The 23,471-nt window shown below is 43.5% G+C and overlaps 4 protein-coding genes across 6 annotated transcripts; 3 read left to right on the top strand and 1 right to left on the bottom strand.

The window, feature by feature from the left end:
• The first annotated feature begins 1,116 nt into the window (after positions 1 to 1,116).
• On the top strand, positions 1,117 to 8,445 carry tom1 (target of myb1 membrane trafficking protein). Of its 3 annotated transcripts, XM_021558212.2 has the most exons (16): positions 1,117 to 1,244; positions 2,584 to 2,668; positions 2,770 to 2,848; positions 2,960 to 3,109; positions 3,225 to 3,359; positions 3,515 to 3,643; positions 3,895 to 4,011; positions 4,160 to 4,293; positions 4,377 to 4,404; positions 4,514 to 4,637; positions 4,724 to 4,787; positions 5,325 to 5,394; positions 5,717 to 5,785; positions 6,468 to 6,527; positions 6,767 to 6,806; positions 6,963 to 8,445. In XM_021558212.2, the coding sequence occupies exons 1-16, from the start codon at positions 1,193 to 1,195 to the stop codon at positions 7,058 to 7,060; spliced, it is 1,434 nt and encodes a 477-aa protein (XP_021413887.2). In that variant the 5' UTR covers positions 1,117 to 1,192; the 3' UTR covers positions 7,061 to 8,445. The 3 variants fall into 3 exon arrangements, with proteins under 3 accessions (XP_021413887.2, XP_021413890.2, XP_021413889.2); XM_021558215.2 differs by lacking the exon at positions 3,515 to 3,643; XM_021558214.2 differs by lacking the exon at positions 5,717 to 5,785.
• Positions 8,446 to 9,719: 1,274 nt separating this feature from the next.
• Positions 9,720 to 15,325, top strand: gcat (glycine C-acetyltransferase). Its single transcript, XM_021558211.2, has 9 exons — positions 9,720 to 10,048; positions 10,764 to 10,894; positions 11,001 to 11,102; positions 11,235 to 11,381; positions 11,757 to 11,911; positions 12,063 to 12,145; positions 13,595 to 13,766; positions 14,294 to 14,415; positions 14,850 to 15,325. The coding sequence occupies exons 1-9, from the start codon at positions 9,829 to 9,831 to the stop codon at positions 14,999 to 15,001; spliced, it is 1,284 nt and encodes a 427-aa protein (XP_021413886.1). The 5' UTR covers positions 9,720 to 9,828; the 3' UTR covers positions 15,002 to 15,325.
• A 298-nt stretch (positions 15,326 to 15,623) lies between these two features.
• Positions 15,624 to 20,413, top strand: LOC110486535 (DNA replication licensing factor mcm5). Its single transcript, XM_021558209.2, has 14 exons — positions 15,624 to 15,971; positions 16,274 to 16,400; positions 16,605 to 16,733; positions 16,873 to 17,045; positions 17,183 to 17,338; positions 17,481 to 17,650; positions 17,748 to 17,919; positions 18,022 to 18,133; positions 18,345 to 18,488; positions 18,578 to 18,820; positions 18,944 to 19,056; positions 19,215 to 19,343; positions 19,439 to 19,709; positions 19,902 to 20,413. The coding sequence occupies exons 1-14, from the start codon at positions 15,802 to 15,804 to the stop codon at positions 20,001 to 20,003; spliced, it is 2,211 nt and encodes a 736-aa protein (XP_021413884.2). The 5' UTR covers positions 15,624 to 15,801; the 3' UTR covers positions 20,004 to 20,413.
• On the bottom strand, positions 20,407 to 23,057 carry hmox1a (heme oxygenase 1a). Its single transcript, XM_021558210.2, has 7 exons — positions 22,829 to 23,057; positions 22,671 to 22,722; positions 22,374 to 22,485; positions 21,984 to 22,199; positions 21,617 to 21,889; positions 20,833 to 20,881; positions 20,407 to 20,746 (listed from the first exon to the last, which is right to left on the bottom strand). The coding sequence occupies exons 2-7, from the start codon at positions 22,718 to 22,720 to the stop codon at positions 20,631 to 20,633; spliced, it is 816 nt and encodes a 271-aa protein (XP_021413885.2). The 5' UTR covers positions 22,721 to 22,722; positions 22,829 to 23,057; the 3' UTR covers positions 20,407 to 20,630.
• Positions 23,058 to 23,471: the final 414 nt, after the last annotated feature.

Raw genomic sequence — 23,471 nt, 5'->3', positions numbered from 1 at the left:
AGTGTTGAAGCGCGTAACGTGTAAAAATGGTCTGTTCTCGGTTGCAACACTCACTACATAGTTCCAAACTGCCTCTGGAAGCAATGTCAGCACAATAACTGTTCATCGGGAGCTTCATGAAATAGGTTTACATGGCCGAGCAGCAGCACACAAGCCTAAGATCATAATGCGTAATGCCAAGCGTTGCCGCCAATGGACTCAGGAGAAGTCGAAACGCGTTCTCTGGAGTGATGAATCACGTTTCACCATCTGGCAGTCCGACGGACGAATCTGGGTTTGGTGGGTGCCAGTAGAACGTTACCTGCCCCAATGCATACTGTCAATTGTAAAGTTTGGTGGAGGAGGAATAATGGTCTGGGGCTGTTTTTCATGGTTCAGGCCCCTTTAGTTCCAGTGAAGGGAAATCTTAACGCTACAGGATACAATGACATCCTGGACAATTCTGTGCTTCCAACTTTTTGGCAACAATTTGAGGATGGTTGTTTCCTGTTTCAGCATGACAATGCCCCCGTGCACAAAGCGAGGTCCATAGAGAAATGGTTTCTCAAGGTCGGTGTGGAAGAACTTGACTGGCCTGCACAGCACCCTGACCTCAACCCATTGAACACATTTGGAATGAATTGGAACGCCGACTGTGAGCCAGGCCTAATTGCCCAACATCAGTGCCTGACCTCACTAATGCTCTTGTGCCTGTATGGAAGCAAGTTCCAGCAGCAATGTTCCAACATCTAGTGGAAAGCCTTCCCAGAAGAGTGGAGGCTGTTATAGCAGCAAAGGGGGGAGCAACTCCACATTAATGCCCATGATTTTGGAACGAGATGTTCGACGAGCAGGTGTCCACATACTTTTTGTCATGTAGTTTAACTTCATAGTCCGCGTATTTTGATGGCTGGGGTAGAATGTGAAGATGGTTTATCGTTTTGTCCATAGCTAAATCGTTTTTTTTTTGTCCCTTTCTGTGCAAATGTAGGCTACCCTATCATTCTGAATGTATTAATATTGTCTTATTTTATGCAACGTATAAATTCCCAATTAGTAGACAATAGTCCAGTGAATGTAACTTTCACTTTAACAGATGACGTACCTAATTTAATTTAATTTGTGCTGCTTCAGTTTTTTTTGCGAGAACTCCTCTGCTGTGGAAACGACTGAAGCGCAGTTCTGGATTTTGGTTTGACTGGTAGAAAGAAGGATGGAGTTTCTGACAGGGAACCCGTTTACTACACCGGTGGGCCAGCGAATAGGTAATTGTTACATTTTAACTAATAAAGTAGGTTTATAGTGGTTTGGCAGGTGAGTTTGTAGATAATTTACATTGTTGCATCGGACATGACTCGCTTCAAGACATTGGTAGGCTACTGTTGGAAAACAGACCCTATAAAACGCCACTAGATAATCGGTAGGCTATCGAAATGGATATTGGCGTTATTGGTTATGTATTTAATAAGAAACGAAACTGACAATTGCTTGTTTATAGTTAGTTAATTGATCAAGATTGACAGTGGAAGAAGAGATTAGATTGTGCTATTACTTGACTGACACTTGCACCGCACAATAATACCCTAGAGGCGGGTTTACAGTGTTTTAATCCTCCAATTTAATTGGCCAGTTTGGGTATTCTTGGTGGTCTATAGACCAATCGTTTGGCAAGCTCTGGGTGGGGCGGTGAAAAGTTGTTCCTTTCCTTCGTGACCTAATTTTAAGAAACGGGAATTTAATAAAGTTCCAATGCAGCCATTTTTATCTCGATATCAAATAATTTCCGTGTAACCATGCAGTACCTTACTGTGAATGTTTTTATATTAAAATTGTCAAAAATAAACAATTTACTTCTTAACAATAAGAAATTGCTCTATCAATAATTTTGCTAGGACTGTGAGTGGGAGAGGAAAACTGAAAACTAGCTGTTATTTGCAGAGGTTTGGAACTCTTTCTTATATATATATATATATATATATATAGTAACTCATTTACCAGGTAGACCAAAACGCCATCCCACCAAAACAGGCAACTATTTCAGTTAGACTTTTCAAACATCTCTTACACTAAAAGGTCAATACCATTTTCACAATAGTACACTGTATTATTTCCACCTAATAGTGTGAAAATATATATCAAACACAGAAAAATCACATTTTTGACTGCACTGGGCCTTTAAGAAATAATAGAATAACATGCATACTGTCGATGTTTCATAGTGAGTAACATTGCTGATTTAATAATGAATCTGCTTGCCAACTTGTTTTTATGTAGACTTACAAGTGGCCTACTATTTTATCTTTTAACCTTGAAAACTCCCCCGTGATGTAATTATAGATGGAAAAGCAATCTGCCTATTTTAATGTATATGACCACAATGAGACAGTACAAGTAGGAGAGGTTTACAAGTAGGAGAGGTTGTTCTACTTTCTCGACTGAGCTAAATCCTGTTTCTATCCCCTCCTATTCAGAGGAATGAAGACAGAACATTTAAATGGTTTAATAAGCGTCTGCCAAGGAACCTAATGCTGGTCACAGTGACTATGTCTTCCAGGTAATTTTATGCAAAATAAAGTGCAATGTCTCAATTGTTTTTGTTCTCAGAATATGCAACCAGCTCCAGTCTCCAGTCGGAGGACTGGGCCCTCAACATGGACATCTGTGACATCATCAATGAGACAGAGGAGGGGTGTGTATCCTCTGACATAATGGACCATTTTTTTCCTTTGACGGCTTACTGTATTGTGCTCTTGTTATTTGAAGTTGATTGTTTACCTACAATGATTACAGGCCTAGAGATGCATACAAAGCAATAAAGAAGAGGATTGTTGGAAACAAGAACTTCAGAGAGGTCATGCTGGCATTGACTGTGAGTGTCACATTTACCTCTCTCATTCACCATACTTTTTCCTTTTCTTCATGAACTTGTAACCTAACTTTCTTTCTCTCGCCATCTCTCTTATGTCATGTTGGTTCTCAGGTACTGGAAGCGTGTGTGAAGAACTGTGGCCACAGGTTCCATGTGCTAGTCTCAACCAGGGAGTTTGTTGAGGGGGTTCTTGTCAGGTCCATCTTACCCAAGAACAATCCCCCTCTGGTCCTGCATGACAGAGTGCTCAGCCTTATACAGGTGAGAGATAGCATTGGTACTCATACCTTCAGTAAGTCACAGAGCTGTGTTGGAATTGAAAGCTAGCTATTGTCGGGTGTGTGCTGTTTATGATGTGTGTCTGTCTATTGTTCAGGCATGGGCAGACGCATTCCGCAGCTCACCAGCTCTGACGGGCGTGGTCTATGTGTACGAGGACCTGAGACGGAAAGGACTGGAGTTCCCCATGACTGAACTAGACGGATACTCCCCCATTCACACTCCAAATAGGGTATACCTTCAAACAATGACTGGTGAAAATGCATGCATTTCCTCACTGACAAATACAGAGTACAACTTTCTGCTAAACCTCTCTAAAGTTGTTTTAACTCCCTACTCCCTAACACTAGTCTCTAACTCAAATGGTCCCTGTGCTCTGTCCACCAGACTGTGCCTGATAACGGGCCTGTCACTGTATCTGCTGCACCCTCATCCCCCAGGCCTGTCCCCATATCACCACAGCTTCCTGCATCCCAACAGAGCGAGCAGGGACCCCTCACCTTCACACCTTATCAGGTGATTGGAAAGCTCCTGTCATACGCCTCTAAAATGGCATGGCTTTTCTTTTAGTAACACAACAATCTTTTGCATGCAGGCTGAATTCACTCCAGGGCATTACTTTAAAATCCAATGACCTTGTGCACTGTGGATGTTTCACAGTTACTTGTTTCACATTCAGAATTTATAATAAAAGTTGATGCTACAGTATTATGCCAACCCAACACAATTTAGCATATGAGTGCTGATGCCATTGACTCCTATTCCAGGTTAAAAAGTTGAAGACCGACCTGGGAGTGGTTCGAGGTAACCTGACAGTGATGTCAGATATGATGTCTCAACTGGATCCAGCAACAGCCAAGCATTCAGACACAGAGCTGCTTCAGGTTAGTTGGTTCACTCGCTGGGCTCTCTCTATGGCTGTCCATCCATGGCTGTGACACATGTCATCTGTTTGTATCCATCTCTCTTTTGTCCATTGCTGTCTTTTTGCTGACTCTCTGTATCTCCTGCTCTCTCTCGCTCTGTCAGTAGGAGTTGTATGCAGCATGTAAAGACATGCAGGATAAGATAATGGAGCTAGTCCCAAGACTCAGTGAGGAGAAACTGACCGAGGAGCTGCTGGTTGCAAATGATGAAATCAATGCCACATTCACTCGCTACCAGAGGTATTGTCCTAAATGATCAACATCAGATACAGTCAATAATTCTTGCTATGATAGCAGTATGATTTTCATTATGTCCTTTCCAGGTTTCAGAGACAAAGAGCTACACAGCAGGTAAGTGCTTTTTCTTAAGCATCTGTGGTCCTTTACCCTTATCACAAATGCATGTTTGGATGAGAAATATGTACTGTTCAAGTTCTTCACATTTTTCCCAATCGCCTAGAGCCCAACCTACGTCAACCTTATTGACCTCAGCGCAGCAATCAAGCCTGTTGTTACAGCTCCCACCCACAGCCATCTCAGCCGATCAACAGTGGACACAGTGTCTAGTCAGATGACAGGACTCAGTAAGTAACTACAGTGTTCCTCTGATAGAGGTTCTCAATGTGTCTCTATAGTTCAATTCATTCTCTTACCCTGTTTTCCCCCATAGGTATGAGGGAATTCGATGAATTTGCACAGAACAGGAGCATCTCACAGACACAACTGAGACCGAGGTAATGGACAGCTCCAACAAAAGTCCATGTTTAGTTTTCATGGTAGAATGGATTGTTCAGACTTATAGCAAGAGTGAGAGGGAGCTTACTAAAGCAGGTCTCTAAAGCAGGTCTCAAGACTTATTCCTGTCTTAGTACTGTATGACAAATAGACTAGTGCTGTGGTTGTCTTGTCAGTCCCTGGCTTGTTTAGGTTATAACAGTCCTGCTCCAGCTAAGGTGGTGCACTAGTCTAGACCGGAAGTGAACCTGACTGGCTCAGGATGGCTGCTTATCTCTCTCAAGATATTTGTGCCCTTCATTCTGTCAATAAGGATTATGAATGGAGACTGACATGAACTGCAAGCTTACATGGCTAGTGAGAGAATTGCAAACATTTTCAATCCAAATGTTGAAGGAATGTTCCTCTGTATTTGGTTTTCCAATAAAGTTGTTCATACTTTGGCCAATGGTTACTTGTGGAGATGGCTATTATTCTACTACTGTATGTACACTGTAAACTGCATCATTTTCTAAGCAGTGAAATATGTGTTTCAGTGAGCGGAATGAAGGTGTTGCCGACAGTCTGGCTCAAGCACAGAACACCAGATTACAGAACACTGGAACGGTCAGTAACCCCAGAATTATTTAACCCAGTACAGATTTGAAAGGATGTTTGTTTAGGAAGGGCATTGCTTGTGTCCATGGAGTCCTTATGCCCTGTGGAGTGTTACTAAGTGTCACTAATATGTACAATAACCCTGTGTCTTAGTTAATGTGTTGGTCTGCTATGTGTAAACAATGTTCTCTGTGTCCTGCCACAATTTTGTTAGTGCTATAAGATTCTGTCTCTGTTTTGTCTCCTTGTTCATAACCCAATGGTTTTGTGTTATGGCATGCATGTCTACCGGTATCTATGTTCATAAATAAAAATGTATATCTGTGTAAAGGGTGACAGCCCAGACATCACCCCCCTCAGCTCCTCGACACAGTTTGATTGGATGATGGAAAAGGGAATGGTGGGTCTGATTGGCTGGCACAGTGCCATTCCATTTGCATTCTACCCCTGGGGCTTATGTTGGGATGTTTTGCATTCAAGCATGTTTAGTGTGTATTTTAATGAATGATTGTTTCCTTCCGTCTTTGTACTGAGATGGTTGTATGATCTTTTTTCCGGTGTGCCTGATCTGGTTATTTTTAGCTTACTTTGATTTTTGCATTCATGTGTTGAGTGTAATAAGTGTTCATTTCTGAAACTGATAGATGGTGTGTATTGGCACATCTTAAAGGGATACTTCTGGATTTTGGCAATGAGGCCCTTTATCTACTTCCCCAGAGCCATATGAACTCACTAACACCATTTTTTTGTCTGTGTCCAAAATGGCGGCATTGCCAAAATCTCCAAGTATCCCCTTTTTAAATCATAACTCTTCTGAATCATTACTATACTTGCTAATTTACTCCCACTCTCTTCTGTTTTCCCTGCCGTACCTTTGGTGTGGTGGATGGATCCCTTGTTTCCCCTGTCTAAAATAAACTGGTTTCAATCAGAATACTAGGGGTCAGCATGCTTGAATGGTGGTTATGTGTAGATTGCCAAAGAAAAAATGTAACGGTAATGGTACTCTAGAGTCTGGCGGTCACAAGAAAACAGTGGCTTACAGTACATCCTGACAGTAACCCCTTGCCTAACTCCCCCAGATCCCTGTGAGTCAGACGTCTGTGATGGATGACATTGAGAAGTGGCTGGATGTGGACGAGGTGGGTCACTGTTAGCATTCACTCAATGTCATGGTATACAAGCAGAGTCCAACTTGGTTCCATGTTATACCAGTGCCAGTCCTTGCACCCCCTCTCTAATTTGGTTTTATGGACTTTATGCTTTACCCCAGCAAATGTAACATTCCTGAATTCTTGAACATATTACATTTTGTTTGGACATGTGACTTTTGACGTGAACACAACAGTCATGGCTTTCATGTGTGTTATGTGTATCACAGGAGGACGACATGGCTGATTCAGAGGGTGTGACAAGTGAGGGTGAGCGTCTATTTCTCATCCACTCCCTGGGTATCGCTATGTAGATACAACAACAATTTAGTTTGCTTCCTTGTACTATTACAAAGTCCTGAGTAATCCCTCTTTGAGACCAACAAAGCCCGCCTAAGGCAACTTCTCCTTCTCCCTCCTTTTTAGAGTTTGACAGGTTTCTGGCAGAAAGAGTGAGAGCAGCGGAGCGACTCCCGTCCCTGAAAGCTTTTTCTCGTGACGACAACAACCACTCAGAAAAATAGGCCAAGCCGCAACCTGTCACATAACCAATGCCATTTTCCCAAATAGTGTGAGGACTGAACTGGATGAATGTATGATTGGCACATACAGTGAGTAAATGACTGGTGGGAACAACAACTCCTGACAATAGGGTTGTGCTACTGACACTCAGGTACACTACAGAACTACTTTATGTTCAACTCTCCTGGGTTAAGGTCTTCATCTAGTACGTTTAATGTATATTTTTATGTTAAGGCTAAATTAACTTGGACCAAGTGTTTTTAACTTACACTAAGAGTGTTTTATGATAAGAACTTAAGTCGTCCAGTGCCACTATAAATATGGATATCCAGTTGAGGAGGCTGGTGGGAGGAGCTATAGGAGGATTGGCTTATTATAATGAATGGAATGTAGTCGAACATGTGGTTTCCTTATGTTTGGTACGGTTCCATTTATTCCATTCTAGACATTATAATGAGCCTGTCCTCCTATAGCTCCTCCCACCAGCCTCTGGTATGGCTGCGGATACAAACATTTGCACAATGATTGAGTTTAATTCCTGTTATGTTTCTTAGAAGAGAATGGAATATGCCCAATATTTTCAGATGAACATTGAATGGTGTGCATTCCAGAAAATGCAGGCATGATAAACACAATGTTAGTAGATTGCCATATAATATAATTAGGGGAAATGTATTATGTGATGCTCATGATGAATCCCATTTGTAATACAGAACACTTTTGGGAAGAGCAATACGAACCTAATTGTTTCTGGAGTACTTGAAGTTTATCAAATGTTACACAATGTCAGTCAAGAACTTGTTCTCAACTGGCCTACCTGGTTAAATAAAGGTGAAATAAAATATGTTAACATTAAACACAGATGAAGTCTTAAAGATAGTTTGCTTTTATTCACTCTGGGAGATGAGGAGCTCAGCGTGTGGTCTGATTTCATGGTTCTGCAAATTTGACTGTTTTCTGTGTTTAGTGGAATTATGGTATACCAATTTTACAGTCTGTGACTGTGAATAACACAGGTTTTGCAGTTTCCAATGTCATTTAGAAAAGCATGTTGAATCTGTCAAGTACTTACAGGAGTGATAATGCTTTTGTCATATCAACTTTTTAAAGGTGTCTGAAGAAACTGGGATGCCATAACTTTTACAAGGAACAGCGAAGTGCTGAGAGGAGTTCCAAACAGCTGGGGCAAGGGGAAGTTGAGCTATGTATTTTTTCCTGATATAAGGAACGTGCCTAAAACCAAAGTATGGAAGAGGCAATTTAGAAATGCGTTGTGAAGCATAAACTAGGCCACTGTTTGGTTCTCTGAAATACTGCATTTTGATCTGTAAATCTCTATTCTGCATGGTATCTAAACTATACTGAACTAAAATATAATTGAAAATTTCAATGATTTTACTGAGTTACAATTCATATGGAAATCAGTAAATTGAATTAAATGTTATCAGGCCCTAATCTATGGATATCACATGAATGGGCAGGGGCGCAATCATGGGTGGGCCTAGGAAATGGGTGGGCCTGGGAAGGCTTGGGAGCCAGGCCCAGCCAATCAGCATGCCCCCCACACACACACACACAAAAGGTCTTGATTACAGACAGAAATACTCCTCAGTTTCATCAGGTGGCTGGTGTCAGACAATCCCACAGGTGAAGACAACGGATGTGGAGGTCCTGGGTTGGCGTGGTTACACTTGTCTGCAGTTGTGAGGCCCTTTCACGTACTGCCAAATTCTCTCAAATTATCTTGGAAGTGTCTTATGGTAGTGAAATGAACATTCAATTATCTGGCAACAGCTCTGGTGGACATTCCTGCAGTAAGCATGCAAAGGAGAAATGCTCACTAATAGGGATGTGAACCAATTTGTGCTTTTATTTCAGTTCATAAAACATGGGACCAACACGTTACGACGTGTTTATATTTTTGTTCAGTATAAATCAAATTGCTGTCTTGGCCTCTTTAAGAATAAGCTGTTTACCTCCATCTCTGTATCCTATGTACAAGTTGTTTTATTTATTTCACCGTTATTTAACTAGGCAAGTTAAGAAATTCTTATTTACAATGACTGCCTACCCCGGCCAAATCTGAATGACACTGGGCCAATTGTGCGCTGCCCTATGGGACTCCCAATCACGGACTTAGAGACTGCTTTGTTTAGTTGGTTGCTAATCTTTTATATCAGTGGTTTGGTTTTCTACAGGTTTAATTGAAAATGTAAATGTTTTATTTGAAGTAGGTTACTTTCTGTTACTTGCAAATTAAATGTGCGAACCCCGCTTAACCGACAACTGGCCATGTGAAACGAACTCGCCCAGAGTCTGGTTACACCACTCAGTTTCTAAACCCAGAAGTGAAACATCGCGAGACTTCCAGCCCGGGATTTGGGTTTTGAGAAGTAAAACATTATTCCTTAGTTGTACATTTTCTCGAAATCTAAAGGCAACCTAGATTCGAGCCAATGTCTTAAGTAATTTAACATGTTATTACTCCAACCTCGTGAAAATGACAAACTGAACGTCGCCTACAAGTGTGATCAGGGATAGGATAAACTATCTTCATACTGTACTGTCTTTGGCTATATGTTTTGAGACGTGGTTAGATTCAGAAAGCATCTCTTATACTCCCATTGCTTCTGATTGGTGCTCCATGATACGCCCAAGTGCGTTACATACCACTGACGTCACTCACAGTATTTTTGGCCACGCCTTACGTTGTTATCCTGTCTAGTCGCAACCTGTTAACTGCTTGGAAAGATTTTGACAGAAATTCATCATGCCTATTCGAACAGCTGTCCGTTATATTAGTGCCCCAATAAGATATATTTTGAGACCCTCAACTACCACCTCAAACCGGGGCTATGCAGCTATCGCCGAGGCTAGAACGGTGCTGGAGCATGAACTTGAAACGATCCGAACTGGTGGAACGTGGAAAGGAGAAAGAATAATCACGTCCAAGCAGGGTCCTCATATCAACGTGGACGGCAGTCATGGCGGTGAGTAGCCTGACGTTATAGTTAGGGGTCAGCTCACCAACTTTCAATGATATTGATTTGCCTACCTATGCTTTGCTGTCCTCAAGTGACATGAAAAACATGGCAGAAGTTGGCACCGTGGAATTTAAGTCTAGCCTACCCACGTTGTCTAACCAGGTCGAATTTGTTGCATACAGCTAAGAGTTGTAGCAAGCTAAGTTAGCTAGCAAATTTACCTAATAGCTTAGTCTTGTTCGCCCCCATCTGAACTTCGCGGAAATTCATCTCAGCCTGGTGGTGTTGGGGAAGCTAGCTACATGACCGAGACTTGCCCTACTTGGCAACTGGAAGTTATAACGTTACGTGTGCTTAGTGTTATCGTGATTTGTGGTGGCTGCTGGTGTTGCTAAACCCATATTTCTGCCACCAACGTAACTACTAAATTGTTACTGTTCACTTTTGTGTACCAGAGAAAGACTGACCCCTAGTGCTGATTTATGAATGGCTTATGCCTCTCGTGTACAGCTGGCACTCTTCTGTATTTGCCAGTAAGTACACAATGGTAGAAATCCCTCACTCATACTCCCTCCAGCAGTCATGCAAGGTCACTGTGGTAATTGTTACGGGTAAATCAAGCTTTCTCTGGTAGTTGGGTCAGTATTGTTATAGTGTGCATGTCCTCTGGAGAACCTGGCTTATATATGCTTACTTATTGGTTCTCTCTCTCCCCATACAGACATATTGAATTTCTGCGCAAACAACTATCTGGGCCTCTCCAGCCATCCCCAGGTAGTGGAGGCAGGGATTGAGGCCTTGAAGAAGTATGGTGCTGGGCTGAGCTCAGTGAGATTCATCTGTGGCACACAGGTAACCTAAAGACTGCTTGCTCAAGTGTTTCTGGTGGTTCTGTGTGAGTCCACATGACTCTGTGATTGTGTCTCCTCTCATTCTCGTATTACCATATGATCCACAGGACATTCACAAAGATCTGGAGCAGAAGCTGGCTCAGTTCCATGAGCGTGAGGACTGCATCCTGTATGCCAGCTGTTTTGATGCCAACGCAGGGCTATTTGAGGTTTGTGATTCTTGAATACATTAACATGTGATTAACTGTTTTATACATTCTGTTGCATGGTCTGTCTTTACACTTTCTGTGCCACTGTATTAAACAATCGTAAAGTAGTAATGCACTCTTTTTCTACGTCAGGTTCTGTTGGGCCCTGACGATGCAGTTCTTTCTGATGAGCTGAATCATGCCTCTATTATTGATGGGATCAGATTGTGTCGGGCCAAGAGGTTCAGATATAAACACATGGACCTGAATGACTTGGAGACCCAGCTGAAAGAGTCCCAGGTAAAGAGGGTGCTATACACGCATTGAAATAATAATCTCCTTGAGGTGATTATGTGCCATAATGACAGCGGGGTAAGGAGTAAGACAGGCATCATCTGCTGTCCATCTTCCAGCTAGAGGATTTCTAAACCCTGTCTTCCCCATCATAATACCTGCACTACCTTCAGCCATTACACATATTTCTTAGAATATGATTGCACAGTATCTTTTTTAAATTAAGGGCTCCACCTTTCATGAAGCTTATTATGCTGAATCATCTTGAAATCCATGAAGCTTGAAACCATAGTGATGGGTAAATAAAGGTTGCTGAATTGATTTTAGTGTTAATGGGCTGTGTTTGCGTCACTGGTCATCATGGCTCCCTGTCCTCCTCAGTCATCTCGTCTACGCCTCGTTGTCACGGATGGTGTGTTCTCCATGGATGGTGACATGGCTCCATTGAAGGGGATCTGTGACCTGGCAGAGCAGTATGGAGCCATGGTCTTCATTGATGAATGCCATGCTACAGGCTTCATGGGCCCACGAGGCAGGTGAGTGAAGGTCCGGGTGGAGAGAAAAAAGGACAGATGGAGAAATGATGCTAGAACTTTACTGATGTAATTATGCCTAGGAAAACTAAAAAGGATGATGGTTTCGTAGCCAATTATGTGGACCAATAGTGTTATTACATTTTGTTTGCAGAGGCACAGATGAGCTCCTGGGAGTGATGGACAGGGTTCACATTGTCAACTCTACTTTGGGAAAAGCACTGGGAGGCGCAGCTGGTAGGTTTCCCTTTGTTTCGACTCATATATGGAGTTGCATAACGGTACTGAATGTTCTCAATAGTTATGAAATGTCACTATTGACAATGTAGGCTGTGTAATTGAACTCCATAAATGGATGACAAAACTAACTTGAAAATGTACATTGATACAGGGCATTTGGAAAGTATTCAGACCCCTTGACTTTTCCCATATTTTGTTGTGTTACAGCCTTATTCTAAAATGGTTAAAAAAAAACTGTAGTAAATTCATTTGATTGGACATGATTTGGAAAGGCACACACCTGTCTATATAAGGTCCCACAGTTGACATTGAATGTCAGAGCAAAAACGAAGCCTTGCGGGCGAAGTAATTGTCCGTAGAGCTCAGAGACAGGATTATGTCGAGGCACAGATCTGGGGAAGGCTACCAAAAAATGTCTGCAGCATTTAAGGTCCCCAAGAACTCAGTGGCCTCCATCATATCATTAAATAGAAAACGTTTAGAACCATCAAGACTCTTCCTAGAGCTGGTCTCCTGGCCAAACTGAGCAATCAGGGGAGAAGGGCCTTGGTCAGGGAGGTGACCAAGAACCTGATGGTCACTCTGACAGAGCTCCAGAGTTCCTCTGTGGAGATGGGAAAACCTTCCAGAAGGACAACCAACTCTGCTGCTCTCCACCAATCAGGTCTTTATGGTAGAGTGGCCAGACAGAAGCCACTCCTCAGTAAAAGGCGCATGACCGCCCGCTTGGAGTTTGCCAAAAGGCACCTAAAGACTCTCAGATCATGAGAAGCAAGATTCTCTGGTCTGATGACACCAAGATGGCCTGAATGCCAAGTGTCATGTCTGGAGCAAACCTGTCACCATCCCTACGGTGAAGCATGGTGGTGGAAGCATCATGCTGTGGGGATGTTTTTCAGCGGCAGAGACTAGTCAGGATCGAGGGAAAGGTGAACGGAGCAAAGTACAGTGAGATCCTTGATGAAAACCTGCTCCAGAGCGCTCAGGACCTCCGACTGGACAACGACCCAAAGCACACAGCCAAGACAATGCAGGAGTGGCTTTGGGACAAGTCTCTAAATGTCCTTGAGTGGCCCAGCCAGAGCCCGGACCTGAACCCGATCAAACATCTCTGGAGAGACCTGAAAATAGCTGTGCAGCGACCCTCCCCTTCCAACCTGACAGAGCTTGAGAGCATCTGCAGAGAAAAATGGGAGAAACCCCCCAAATACAGGTGTGCCAAGTTTGTAGCATCATACCCAAGAAGACTCAATGCTGTAATCGCTGCCAAATATGCTTCAAGTGTACTGAGTGAAGGGTCTGAATACTTATGCAAATATGATATTTCAGACTTTTGGGGGGGGGGGGGCTGTAACGTAACAAAATGTGGAAGAAGTCAAGGGGTCTGAATACTTTCCGAATGCACTGTTTAAGGTGGATATGGGTTTTCTATCTGTTTTCTCTCAGGTGGGTACACAGTGGGTCCTAAACCTCTGATTGACTTGCTGAGGCAGCGCTCTCGTCCGTACCTGTTCTCCAACTCCCTACCCCCTCCTGTCGTGGGCTGCGCTACCCGGGCTGTCGAGCTGCTCCTCGCTTCCAATGAGATTGCCCAGAGTGTCGGGGACAAAACCATGAGGTGGGAATCGGGGCCTCTGTTTTGGTGAATGTGGTAGACACCATCTAAGCTTATGGAATGGTTAACATAGGAGCACGGACAAAAACAGATAAACCTTTTTGTGTTGGTCTTTGTGAAAAATACGTATGAGCGCAATTGAATGACCATGAGATGAACTAGTCTTGTGCTGAAAAAGTGACAAGATCTGTGTTTATTCTGCATTCAACACTTTTGCTTATTTCATCTTTCATCTCTACTGTATCCTTCACAGGAGGTTGGTGGCACATTTAATTGGGGAGGATGGGCTCGTGGTAATGGCTGGAGTGGAATAGTATCAACCGTTCCATTTGCTCCGTTCCAGACATTATTATGAGCTGTCCTCTGCTTAGCAGCCTCCACTGGTGTCCTTCCACACATGTTTACAGTTTCAAGAGCACTACCTGTTTCCCAGATAACCCAGTTAGCAACCATGACAGTTGAAGGCATTGATACTGTATAAGTAACGATGGCTATTTCTGTAATGTCTTTATTCACTCCCCCTCTCGTAGGTTCAGAAACAAAATGACAGAGGCTGGGTTCACCATCTCAGGCTCTGACCACCCCATCTGTCCTGTGATGCTGGGGGATGCCAGACTAGCCTCTCTGATGGCTGATGACATGCTGAAACTAGGTGAGGCAACTGTTCAGGCTGAATATGAATGGAGCACAAGCACATTTCAAGCATTATCAAACATTACAACACAATCTGTATATTGGTCGGAAATACTCTGGATTTTTTGTCCACTCATTTTATAGAATTTAACTATTTTTGAAAAGCTTGATCCAAAAGATTTCTGTGGAATTACAAATGAATGGACACACATCAACCTGTAGAGGGAGACAGAGATATTCTCATTGGTATTTTGTATTCAACAATTTTGTCTCACAAAATGGGAGCTGACAACAATCAGAGACCTAAGAGTTTATTAGCAGCAAACTACACTGCTTGAATTCTAGGGCTGGAAAAAAATACTCATTTGAATTAGTCTGGCCTTTTCTTGAAGAACCGTAGTCTTCAGTGTTATGTCTATCTACTACAAGTACCCATTATTCTTTCTCCCACAGGAGTGTATGTGATTGGGTTCTCCTACCCAGTGGTACCAAAGGGCAAAGCCAGAATCCGGGTCCAGATCTCAGCGGCCCACACTGACCAGGACATTGACCGAGCTGTGGATGCTTTCATACAGACAGGCAGGAAGCATGGAGTTGTGTCTTAAATAGAACAACTTGTGGATCATTTTGCTGCCAATAAGCAAGTTAAAAGACAAGCAGCTTGCAGAGTTTGGACTGAGGTTACAGGTTACACAGGAGGCCTATGAGTGACAGTGTGACAAAGATAATTTATTACATACAGGGTAATGTATTACAGATGATGCTCAATTGTGGTCAATGCTATTTGTGTTGCTTTTGTGTTGAAGTTGAATGAATAAAATACTTTTAACAAAACGTTGGTATTTTCCAATGGCGCTAGCTAGATATGGTTGTAATACTGGGTAAGCTAGAAGATATATTAAAGTCTTGTCTTCATTTAGAGCAATAAACGTGTGCTTGCATCAACAGTAACTTTGTAAACACAACGAACGGGGTTGTTGTTCCAGTTTGTTGTAGCACCACAATGTCCCTGGCTTGATATATATATATATATATATATAATATATATATATATATATATAATATATATATATATATTATATATATATATATATATATATATAATATATATATATATTTCCTTGTTCTTTTCCCGCCACAAACTCTTGCAAGTCCCACCCTTCTACAATCAGGACACGCCTCCTGCAATGTATTCAGCCAATCATTATCACTCGTTGATCATATCTCCCAATGGCAAAGCGTCACTGTTCGACTTCGCGGGAAAGTGACGAATTTTATTTGCCGCGAAAGAGTCAGCGTGGAATTCATTGTCCACAGAAGATCATTGACGTCAATCACCAAAAACGGTTGCTTTTAGGATTATTAAACATAATCTATAGCACTTTGTAGATATAATCGGTGCATTATGTCTGGTTTCGACGACCCTGGAGTTTATTACAGTGACAGCTTCGGCGGTGGAGATGGACCCGGGGATGAAGGTGGAGTGAAACGGAGCCAGATCAAGAAACGATTCCGTGAATTTCTTCGGCAATTCAGAGTTGGGACCGACCGCACCGGTTTCACCTATAAATACAGGTAAACTAGAGATTGTATTAAGTGCCACGAAGTCATTGTCGATGGCTACCGCCTGTTGGTATGATGTTCCACAAATGCCCAACGTTAAGTTAGCTAACAGTTAGTTAGCCAGTTACTGTAACGTTAGCTAACTACCACTGATCACCACAATGGTCTTGAAGGAATAAAGTTAGATTCTTCAAGGTCCTGTGATTGAGTTTGTATTTCGTTTGTTTTACCCTATGATTATATTCGCATTCTGTTTTAAGCGATTTATATATCTTATTGTTCATGTTGTATTGTTGACATTTTCTGCTGTGTAGAGATGACCTTAAGAGACACTACACCCTGGGGGAGTACTGGGTGGAGGTGGAGATGGAAGACCTGGCCAGCTTTGACGAGGACCTGTCAGACTGCCTGTACAAGCTGCCCTCTGAGAACCTGCCGCTGGTGAGAAGATTGAATAGACTAATAACAGACAAATAATTTGAGGAGTTTTAATTGGAGAAATTGCAGGTTGAATAATTCATGGATTTGATGGATTCCTATATTTTCTGTTGCTGATCTTATCATGCTGATCTTGTATTCTATTTGGCCAATAATTATATCTGAAAATTATCCCTTTAAACTGAGCCCTCACATTATGATTGACAGCTGGAGGAGGCTGCCCAGGAGGTGGCTGATGAGGTGACCCGTCCCAGGCCCCTGGGAGAGGAGACAGTGCAGGAAATCCAGGTCATGCTGAAGAGTGATGCCCATCCTGCCTCCATCCGCAACCTCAAGGTAGGTCTCTGAGGATGCAATGCTGGGCCTTTCATCTTTCAGTTGGTTCATGTAGAAGGTGGCATGAAAGATGTCCCTCAATTTCCCATCCATGTAAAATGCCATGACTCTGAACTCTCCATCTCTTTCTCTCTGGTAGTCGGAGCAGGTGTCCAGGCTGGTGAAAGTCCCTGGGATTGTCATCTCTGCCACGGCTGTGCGGGCCAAGGCCACCAGGGTGTGTTTGCAGTGTCGTGGCTGTCGTTCCGTCATCAGTAACATCTTCATGCCCCCAGGCCTGCAGGGCTACGCTCTTCCCCGAAAGTGCAACACGTGAGTGCAACCCTCTGAGTTGGGTGTTTGTGTACACTCCAGTGCATGAAAAAAATGCATCAAGTCATTGTGTGTGTGAAATCATCTGCTTTATCATCGTGTGTGATTTCATTCTTTAACACCTCTCTCTCTCTCAGTGAGCAGGCAGGCAGGGTGAGGTGTCCTATAGATCCCTACTTCATCATTCCAGACCGTTGTGTCTGTGTGGACTTCCAGACCCTCCGTTTGCAGGAGTCTCCAGATGCTGTGCCACACGGAGAGATGCCCCGCCACCTGCAGCTCTACTGTGACAGGTAACACACACACACACAGCATTGTCTGTGTGCCTCAATATTCTCAATTAAATACAATTAACACATGCCCAATATACACACAGTGCAAAGTGAGACCGACGAGTACATACCACATTACAGCTCATGTTCTGCCTCCCCTCAGGTACCTGTGTGACCGTGTGGTCCCTGGGAACAGAGTGACCATTATGGGGATCTACTCCATCAAGAAGGTGGCCCAAGCTAAGGGCAAGGGCAGAGATAAAAGTGCAGGTGTGGGCATCCGCTCCTCCTACCTCCGTGTGGTGGGCATTCAGCAGGACACAGAGGGAGCAGGTAGGCACGATAAGGCTACTAGAGGTTCGATTACTTATCCAACATTATGTCCTATGTGGAATAGTACTATAGATATAATGCTATCTTTGTCTCTCAGGTCGTGGGGCCACAGGGTCAGTCTCCCCTCAGGAAGAGGAGGAGCTGAGAGCGTTGGCCTCCTCCCCCGACGTCTACGGCTCCCTCTCCCGTTCCCTCGCTCCTTCCATCTACGGCAGTGATGACCTGAAAAAGGCCATCGCCTGCCTGCTGTTCGGCGGCTCCAGGAAGAGGTGAGTCATAACCATTGGAAATGGCATGTGGAATTCGAATAGATTTTTGATGTGCGTACATTTTTCTCCAGTGTGTATGTATAATGACCTTTCCTGTCTCAGGCTGCCTGACGGGCTGACCCGTAGAGGAGACATCAACTTGCTAATGCTGGGAGACCCCGGTACTGCTAAGTCTCAGCTGCTCAAGTTTGTGGAGAGGTGCTCTCCCATTGGGGTAAGGATGTGCTTGATGACTGAATATATAATTGATATAAATTGAAAAATATATATATATATATTTCAGAGCAGTCATGACACTCCCTCAACAAAGATGAATTCCAGAATTACAAAGATGAATGTCATTTGCTGACAATTTATCAGCATGCTAGTGACCCCTATCGAAAGCGCTAACCTGTATCTTCCCTCTCTCTCTCTTCCTCTGTCAGGTGTATACCTCAGGTAAAGGCAGCAGTGCTGCTGGTCTGACGGCCTCTGTCCTGAAGGACCCCGTCACCCGTGGCTTCATCATGGAGGGAGGAGCCATGGTGCTGGCTGACGGTGGGGTGGTGTGCATCGATGAGTTTGACAAGGTAAGGAAACATGGACAGAAGTACATCAATTGCTGAATACTTGACTAGTTTGTTTGCAGACGCTTAACTGTGTCTCTCCTTCCTCTCAGATGAGAGAGGATGACCGAGTAGCCATCCATGAAGCCATGGAGCAACAGACCATCTCCATTGCCAAGGCTGGCATCACCACCACCCTGAACTCCCGCTGCTCGGTGCTGGCCGCTGCTAACTCTGTGTTTGGCCGTTGGGACGACACCAAGGGAGAGGACAACATCGACTTCATGCCTACCATCTTGTCCCGTTTTGACATGATCTTTATCATCAAGGACATTCACGACCATCAGAGAGACATGGTGAGGGAACACACTTTAGTCTGTTCTGTGTGTGTGTGTGGGAGGAAGGTTTATGCACAGGGATTGTGAGCACGGCCCAGGCTAGCACAGTGTTAACACTATTGACCTTCTTTTCTCTCTCAGACTCTGGCCCGCCACGTGATGAACGTCCATCTCAGTGCTCATACTCAGACGGAGGGTGTGGAGGGAGAGATCACACTGGCCACACTGAAGAAGTACATTGCCTATGCCAGAACGTGAGTCTTAAACTCCTTTATATCAGCAGATTTATTCTGTGTATGTTAGATTCTGTTGAGATGGAGTTCATGAACTCTACTTGCAGAGAAACAATACTACACACTAGTATGTACACATTGAGGGATTTGGTTTGTAACAGTCAAATGTGCCCTGACAGGAAATGCGGCCCACGTCTGTCTGCGGCGGCAGCTGAAAAGCTGAAGAACAGATACGTGGTGATGAGGAGTGGAGCGAGGGAACATGAGAGGGAGAGCGACAGGAGAGCCTCCATCCCCATCACTATCAGGTACCTATATGGTACTTCACCTGCCAACGTCATTACCAGTCAGGATACTGTCCATCTTCAGTGTCATAATTGTTGGTTCTCGTGGTCCCCTGCAGGCAGCTGGAGGCGGTGGTGCGCATCTCTGAGTCCCTGGCCAAGATGAAGCTGCAGGCCGTGGCTGGAGAGGAGGAGGTGGACGAGGCCCTGCGGCTCTTCCAGGTGTCCACACTGGACGCTGCGCTGTCCGGCAGCCTCTCGGGTGTGGAGGGCTTCACCACTCAGGAGGACCAGGAGATGATTTCCCGTGTTGAGAAGCAGCTGAAGAGACGCTTTGCCATTGGCTCCCAGGTGTCCGAGCACAGCATCGTCCAGGACTTCACCAAGCAGGTCAGTTACACTAGTCTACTTTGAACAGAGACGGGACCACTTGGTCAAATACATAAAAGTACTTTGGGCATTGGAATGTTTGGCCCTTTGTCTATATGATTCAGTGCTGTCCTCAGTTGGCCTACGTGTTGCCCTGTAGCCTGTTTACCTGTCCACTGACCAGAATCTCTCTCTACCCTCTCCCATATACAGAAGTATCCAGAGCAGGCCATCTACAAGGTCCTTCACCTGATGATGAGGAGGGGAGAGCTTCAGCACCGCATGCAGAGGAAGGTGCTCTACAGAGTCAAGTAGTCTCTCAAAAAGATGCATACGCACTAAGATTAAGTCACGTTGGGCTTTGTAAATAGTAGAAGGGACAGGCGTCTCCTCAATTCACTCTTCCTCACAAGCCAGTGGACGTCTTCATGAAGTCACGTCGATACGTCTTCATCTTAGACCACAGAGCCACTGATGTCTACCTTTTCATGTGTTGCTTTGCCAAGTTATGCCAACAACCGTTATTTACTGTTCTATTGCTCTCATAAGTATTTTGGGGTCTATTCTTTTTAGTCTTAACAAATTATGGAGGCAATTTGGATGAACTGTATTGTTGAATTGTTTGGGGCAAGAGAAGCGTTATGAGACTGTCCTAAAGATTGTTAATGTTAAATCATTACTTGTGGAAGGTATTTTGTATTGAAAATAAATGGCAAACTTCTTTATTTAGACATTTCTTATGTTGAAATGGTGTGCATCATCTTTAATGAAATGTACTATGTACACAGAATTGCAATTAATACAGCATGTCGATTGTCATTTTAAGATTGCCTTAAGCATGTAAAAGTACAGTCATGACAAGTGCTGTAAATGCACACACCCTTAGGTGGTTATGACTAGTGAAGTGATTCTGTCAACTACATTAAGACTTATTTCAAGGCTTTAGAATACATAGATACCCATTCCGACTGTTGCTAAAGCAACACAAATACCCAGTGACAACTGCACGATGGACAAAGAGGGGATGGTAGCTGGCGTCTCGGCCTTTTCTTGGTCCCCTGCAAAAGCAAAGTAATACTTTCTTATAACAAAAAAGGAAGGTGAAAGATCACATTTCCAATCAGCATACGAGCTTGTACTTTACCATAAGCTTCCTCTGTGACACTCAACATTTTCTGTAGATCATTGAAGACCTGTACGAGAAAGAACACAGGACGTCTTCATTGAACAAGACGTACACAATCTGCTATGGCGATGGCACCCAGTAACACATTGACTAGACCTTCCCAGTTTCACTTCCTCTGCACAGTTATGTTTATCTAGTTTTAATGTCACATGCACGAGCACAGTGAAATGCCTTTCTTGTAAGCTCTAAACCCAACAATGCAGTAATAAATAAGAATGTAATACTAAAAATAAAGTAGACCAAAAACAAGAACACGAGAAAGCATACTATATACAGGATCAGTCGGTTCCAGAACCATATCTAAAATGTGCATGGATACTGGAGTGATATCGGTAGATATGTGTAGGTATATATGATAAACAGAGTAGCAGCAGTGTATATGATTGCATTTGAGTGCGTGTGTGTAGAGTCAGTATAAATGTATGTGCATATTATTTGTGTGAGCAAATTATGAAGTGAGTGTTTGTGTCTGTGTTGGAGTGTCAGTGAGTGTGCATAGAGGTGGTGCAAAAATGAAATACAAGGGTCAACTCAGTCTGTGTATCCATTTTGTTAGCTATTTAGCAGTCTTATGGCTTGGGGTTAGAAGCTGTTCAGGAGCCTGTTGGTGTCAAACTCGATGCACCGGTACCCCTTGCAGTGCAGAAGCAGAGAGAACAGTATATGACTTGGGTGGCTGGAGTCTTAACAATTTTCTATATTCTTACCCAGTTTGCTTCCACTCTTCTTCCCTTTCACTCACCTGGATGTTGAGTTCGAAGGCCATGATAGCCTCCTCCAGCACCCCATCCCTCTCCTCCTTGGTCAGCTCGATGCTGTTCATTCTGCTCCTGTACAGCTGCTTGAAGCGGTTAGGGCTTGACACTCCGGGGAAGGAGAAAAACGACAGTCCCTCTCCGCTGCTTAACCCAATTGACTTCTGGGTAATCTTCCCCAAAATTTGTCCTCCTGACAGGTCACCTAGGTAACGGGTGTAGGCGTGGGCCACCAGCAATTTAGGATTGCTTTCACCAATCTGAAGAGGGAAACAAATAAATTGTTATTACTAAGCAGGTACACAATTAAGATAGTGTGCCTACCCTGCATGTTGGTATATCTATAGCCTGTACCTTGCGAAGTCTCTGTGTATATCTGTGTGTTGCAGCAGGAATGATGACTCTCTTTTGCCACTCCTGTCCAAAGAAGTGTTCCAGATCTCTCTCTAGTGTCTCCAGTCGGGCCAGTTCCTGGGGGAAGTATATTGGTGCGACACCTGGGTGGGAAGCATTTCTATCCATCTCCTCTTCCAGTGCTTTGTAGATCTCATAGAGGGAACACAGAAGAAGCTGCCATGGAAAAGAGGGGTTACAGATTAATACTTAGTACACAGTGAGTGCTCATTTTCTATGACTATGTAGAAAGTTAAACAAAAGGCATTCTAGGTAGTTCATATTATGAAAACCACTGTAAATTATTTTGGCAAGTGATATTTAATTCACTCTCAGATGGGCTTTTCTCACCTTGTACTGCGGAAGAGTTATCTGTCCCTTCTGATAGCTCAGCATCAGTTGGGTGTTTTCTGCCCTGACATGGATCTCTTTAGTCGCTGCTTTTATCTGTTCTGACAAATCCCTGAGGAGAGATGGAGAACATTAGAAGGAGGACATCCTGATTTACCTGAGTACAGTCAATGTGAGCAGTTAGTAATTGTGTTCTGTATGTTCAATACCTTTACTTTACCATATATCAGCCCTGACCTGGTCTGAAATACAATAATCTAGTTAACATATCGAACATTCATTACAAAATTACTGTACCTGCCAAGGTTCTGCATATCATCTTTCTGTCCCGAGTTGACTGTCTCCATGTCTGTAATCCAGAATTTTTTATATGGTGGTTATAACATTATTACCCAAATGTGACCAACTGTTACAGTTTATTAAAAAACAAGTCAGTGAAAGAGGTGATAATTTACCTGTGGGGTATTTCCTTGTTGATGTCTTGTTATACAGCTGGTAAATGAAAGCTGCCTCCTTCTCAAACGAGTTTAGAGTTTCTGTGTCCTCTTTAACCTGTGTCCCAGTCTTTATATTTGACTCCCTTGCCTTCTCTCCCAATGTTTGTCAGCTAAATCAAATGGGAAGTGAGAGTGTTGACTCATTTCCCTTATGCTGAAGCTTAACATGACAGGGCAGATTTACCAGTGAGGGGAGAGCATGAGTGAGCAGATGGGATGGTAGAAATCATTAAACACAGAGTCACATGAACTACAGGAAGTGAATGTGTTCCTTCTGCTATTGAGGGAGAGTATGTTGACTACAGGTGAGAACAAAGTTATAAACACTGAGTGTACAAAACATTAGGAACACCTTCCTAATATTGAGTTGCACCCCCTTTTGCCCTGAGAACAGCCTCAATTCTACAAGGTGTTGAAAGCGTTCCACAGGGATGCTGGCCCATGTTGATTCCAATGCTTCCCACAGTTGTGTCAAGTTGGCTGGATGTCCTTTGGGTGGAGGACCATTCTTGAAACACACAGGAAACTGTTGAGTGTGAAAAACCCAGTAGTGTTGCAGTTCTTGACACACTCAAATTTTTGCGCATGGCACCTACTACCA

Source organism: Oncorhynchus mykiss, chromosome 13 (genome assembly GCF_013265735.2).
Source record: "Oncorhynchus mykiss isolate Arlee chromosome 13, USDA_OmykA_1.1, whole genome shotgun sequence".
Classification (NCBI taxonomy): Eukaryota; Metazoa; Chordata; class Actinopteri; order Salmoniformes; family Salmonidae; genus Oncorhynchus; species Oncorhynchus mykiss.
The sequence above is the reverse complement of the archived record's forward strand: the minus strand, read 5'-3'. Positions and strand labels throughout refer to the sequence as shown.

Excerpts from the sequence above, each read along its gene's own strand:
- gcat (XM_021558211.2), top strand. The coding sequence starts at position 9,829 with ATGCCTATTCGAACAGCTGTCCGTTATATTAGTGCCCCAATAAGATAT. Across the intron at positions 10,049-10,763 it reads CGTGGACGGCAGTCATGGCG|ACATATTGAATTTCTGCGCA; the intron begins GTGAGTAGCCTG and ends CTCCCCATACAG. Across the intron at positions 14,416-14,849 it reads TGATGACATGCTGAAACTAG|GAGTGTATGTGATTGGGTTC; the intron begins GTGAGGCAACTG and ends TTTCTCCCACAG.
- tom1 (XM_021558212.2), top strand. The coding sequence starts at position 1,193 with ATGGAGTTTCTGACAGGGAACCCGTTTACTACACCGGTGGGCCAGCGA. Across the intron at positions 4,788-5,324 it reads CAGACACAACTGAGACCGAG|TGAGCGGAATGAAGGTGTTG; the intron begins GTAATGGACAGC and ends TATGTGTTTCAG. Across the intron at positions 6,528-6,766 it reads AGTGGCTGGATGTGGACGAG|GAGGACGACATGGCTGATTC; the intron begins GTGGGTCACTGT and ends TGTGTATCACAG.
- LOC110486535 (XM_021558209.2), top strand. The coding sequence starts at position 15,802 with ATGTCTGGTTTCGACGACCCTGGAGTTTATTACAGTGACAGCTTCGGC. Across the intron at positions 16,401-16,604 it reads CCTCTGAGAACCTGCCGCTG|CTGGAGGAGGCTGCCCAGGA; the intron begins GTGAGAAGATTG and ends TATGATTGACAG. Across the intron at positions 18,489-18,577 it reads GCATCGATGAGTTTGACAAG|ATGAGAGAGGATGACCGAGT; the intron begins GTAAGGAAACAT and ends CCTTCCTCTCAG.
- hmox1a (XM_021558210.2), bottom strand. The coding sequence starts at position 22,720 with ATGGAGACAGTCAACTCGGGACAGAAAGATGATATGCAGAACCTTGGC. Across the intron at positions 22,486-22,670 it reads GATATGCAGAACCTTGGCAG|GGATTTGTCAGAACAGATAA; the intron begins GTACAGTAATTT and ends ATCTCTCCTCAG. Across the intron at positions 22,200-22,373 it reads TAACTCTTCCGCAGTACAAG|CTTCTTCTGTGTTCCCTCTA; the intron begins GTGAGAAAAGCC and ends TTTCCATGGCAG.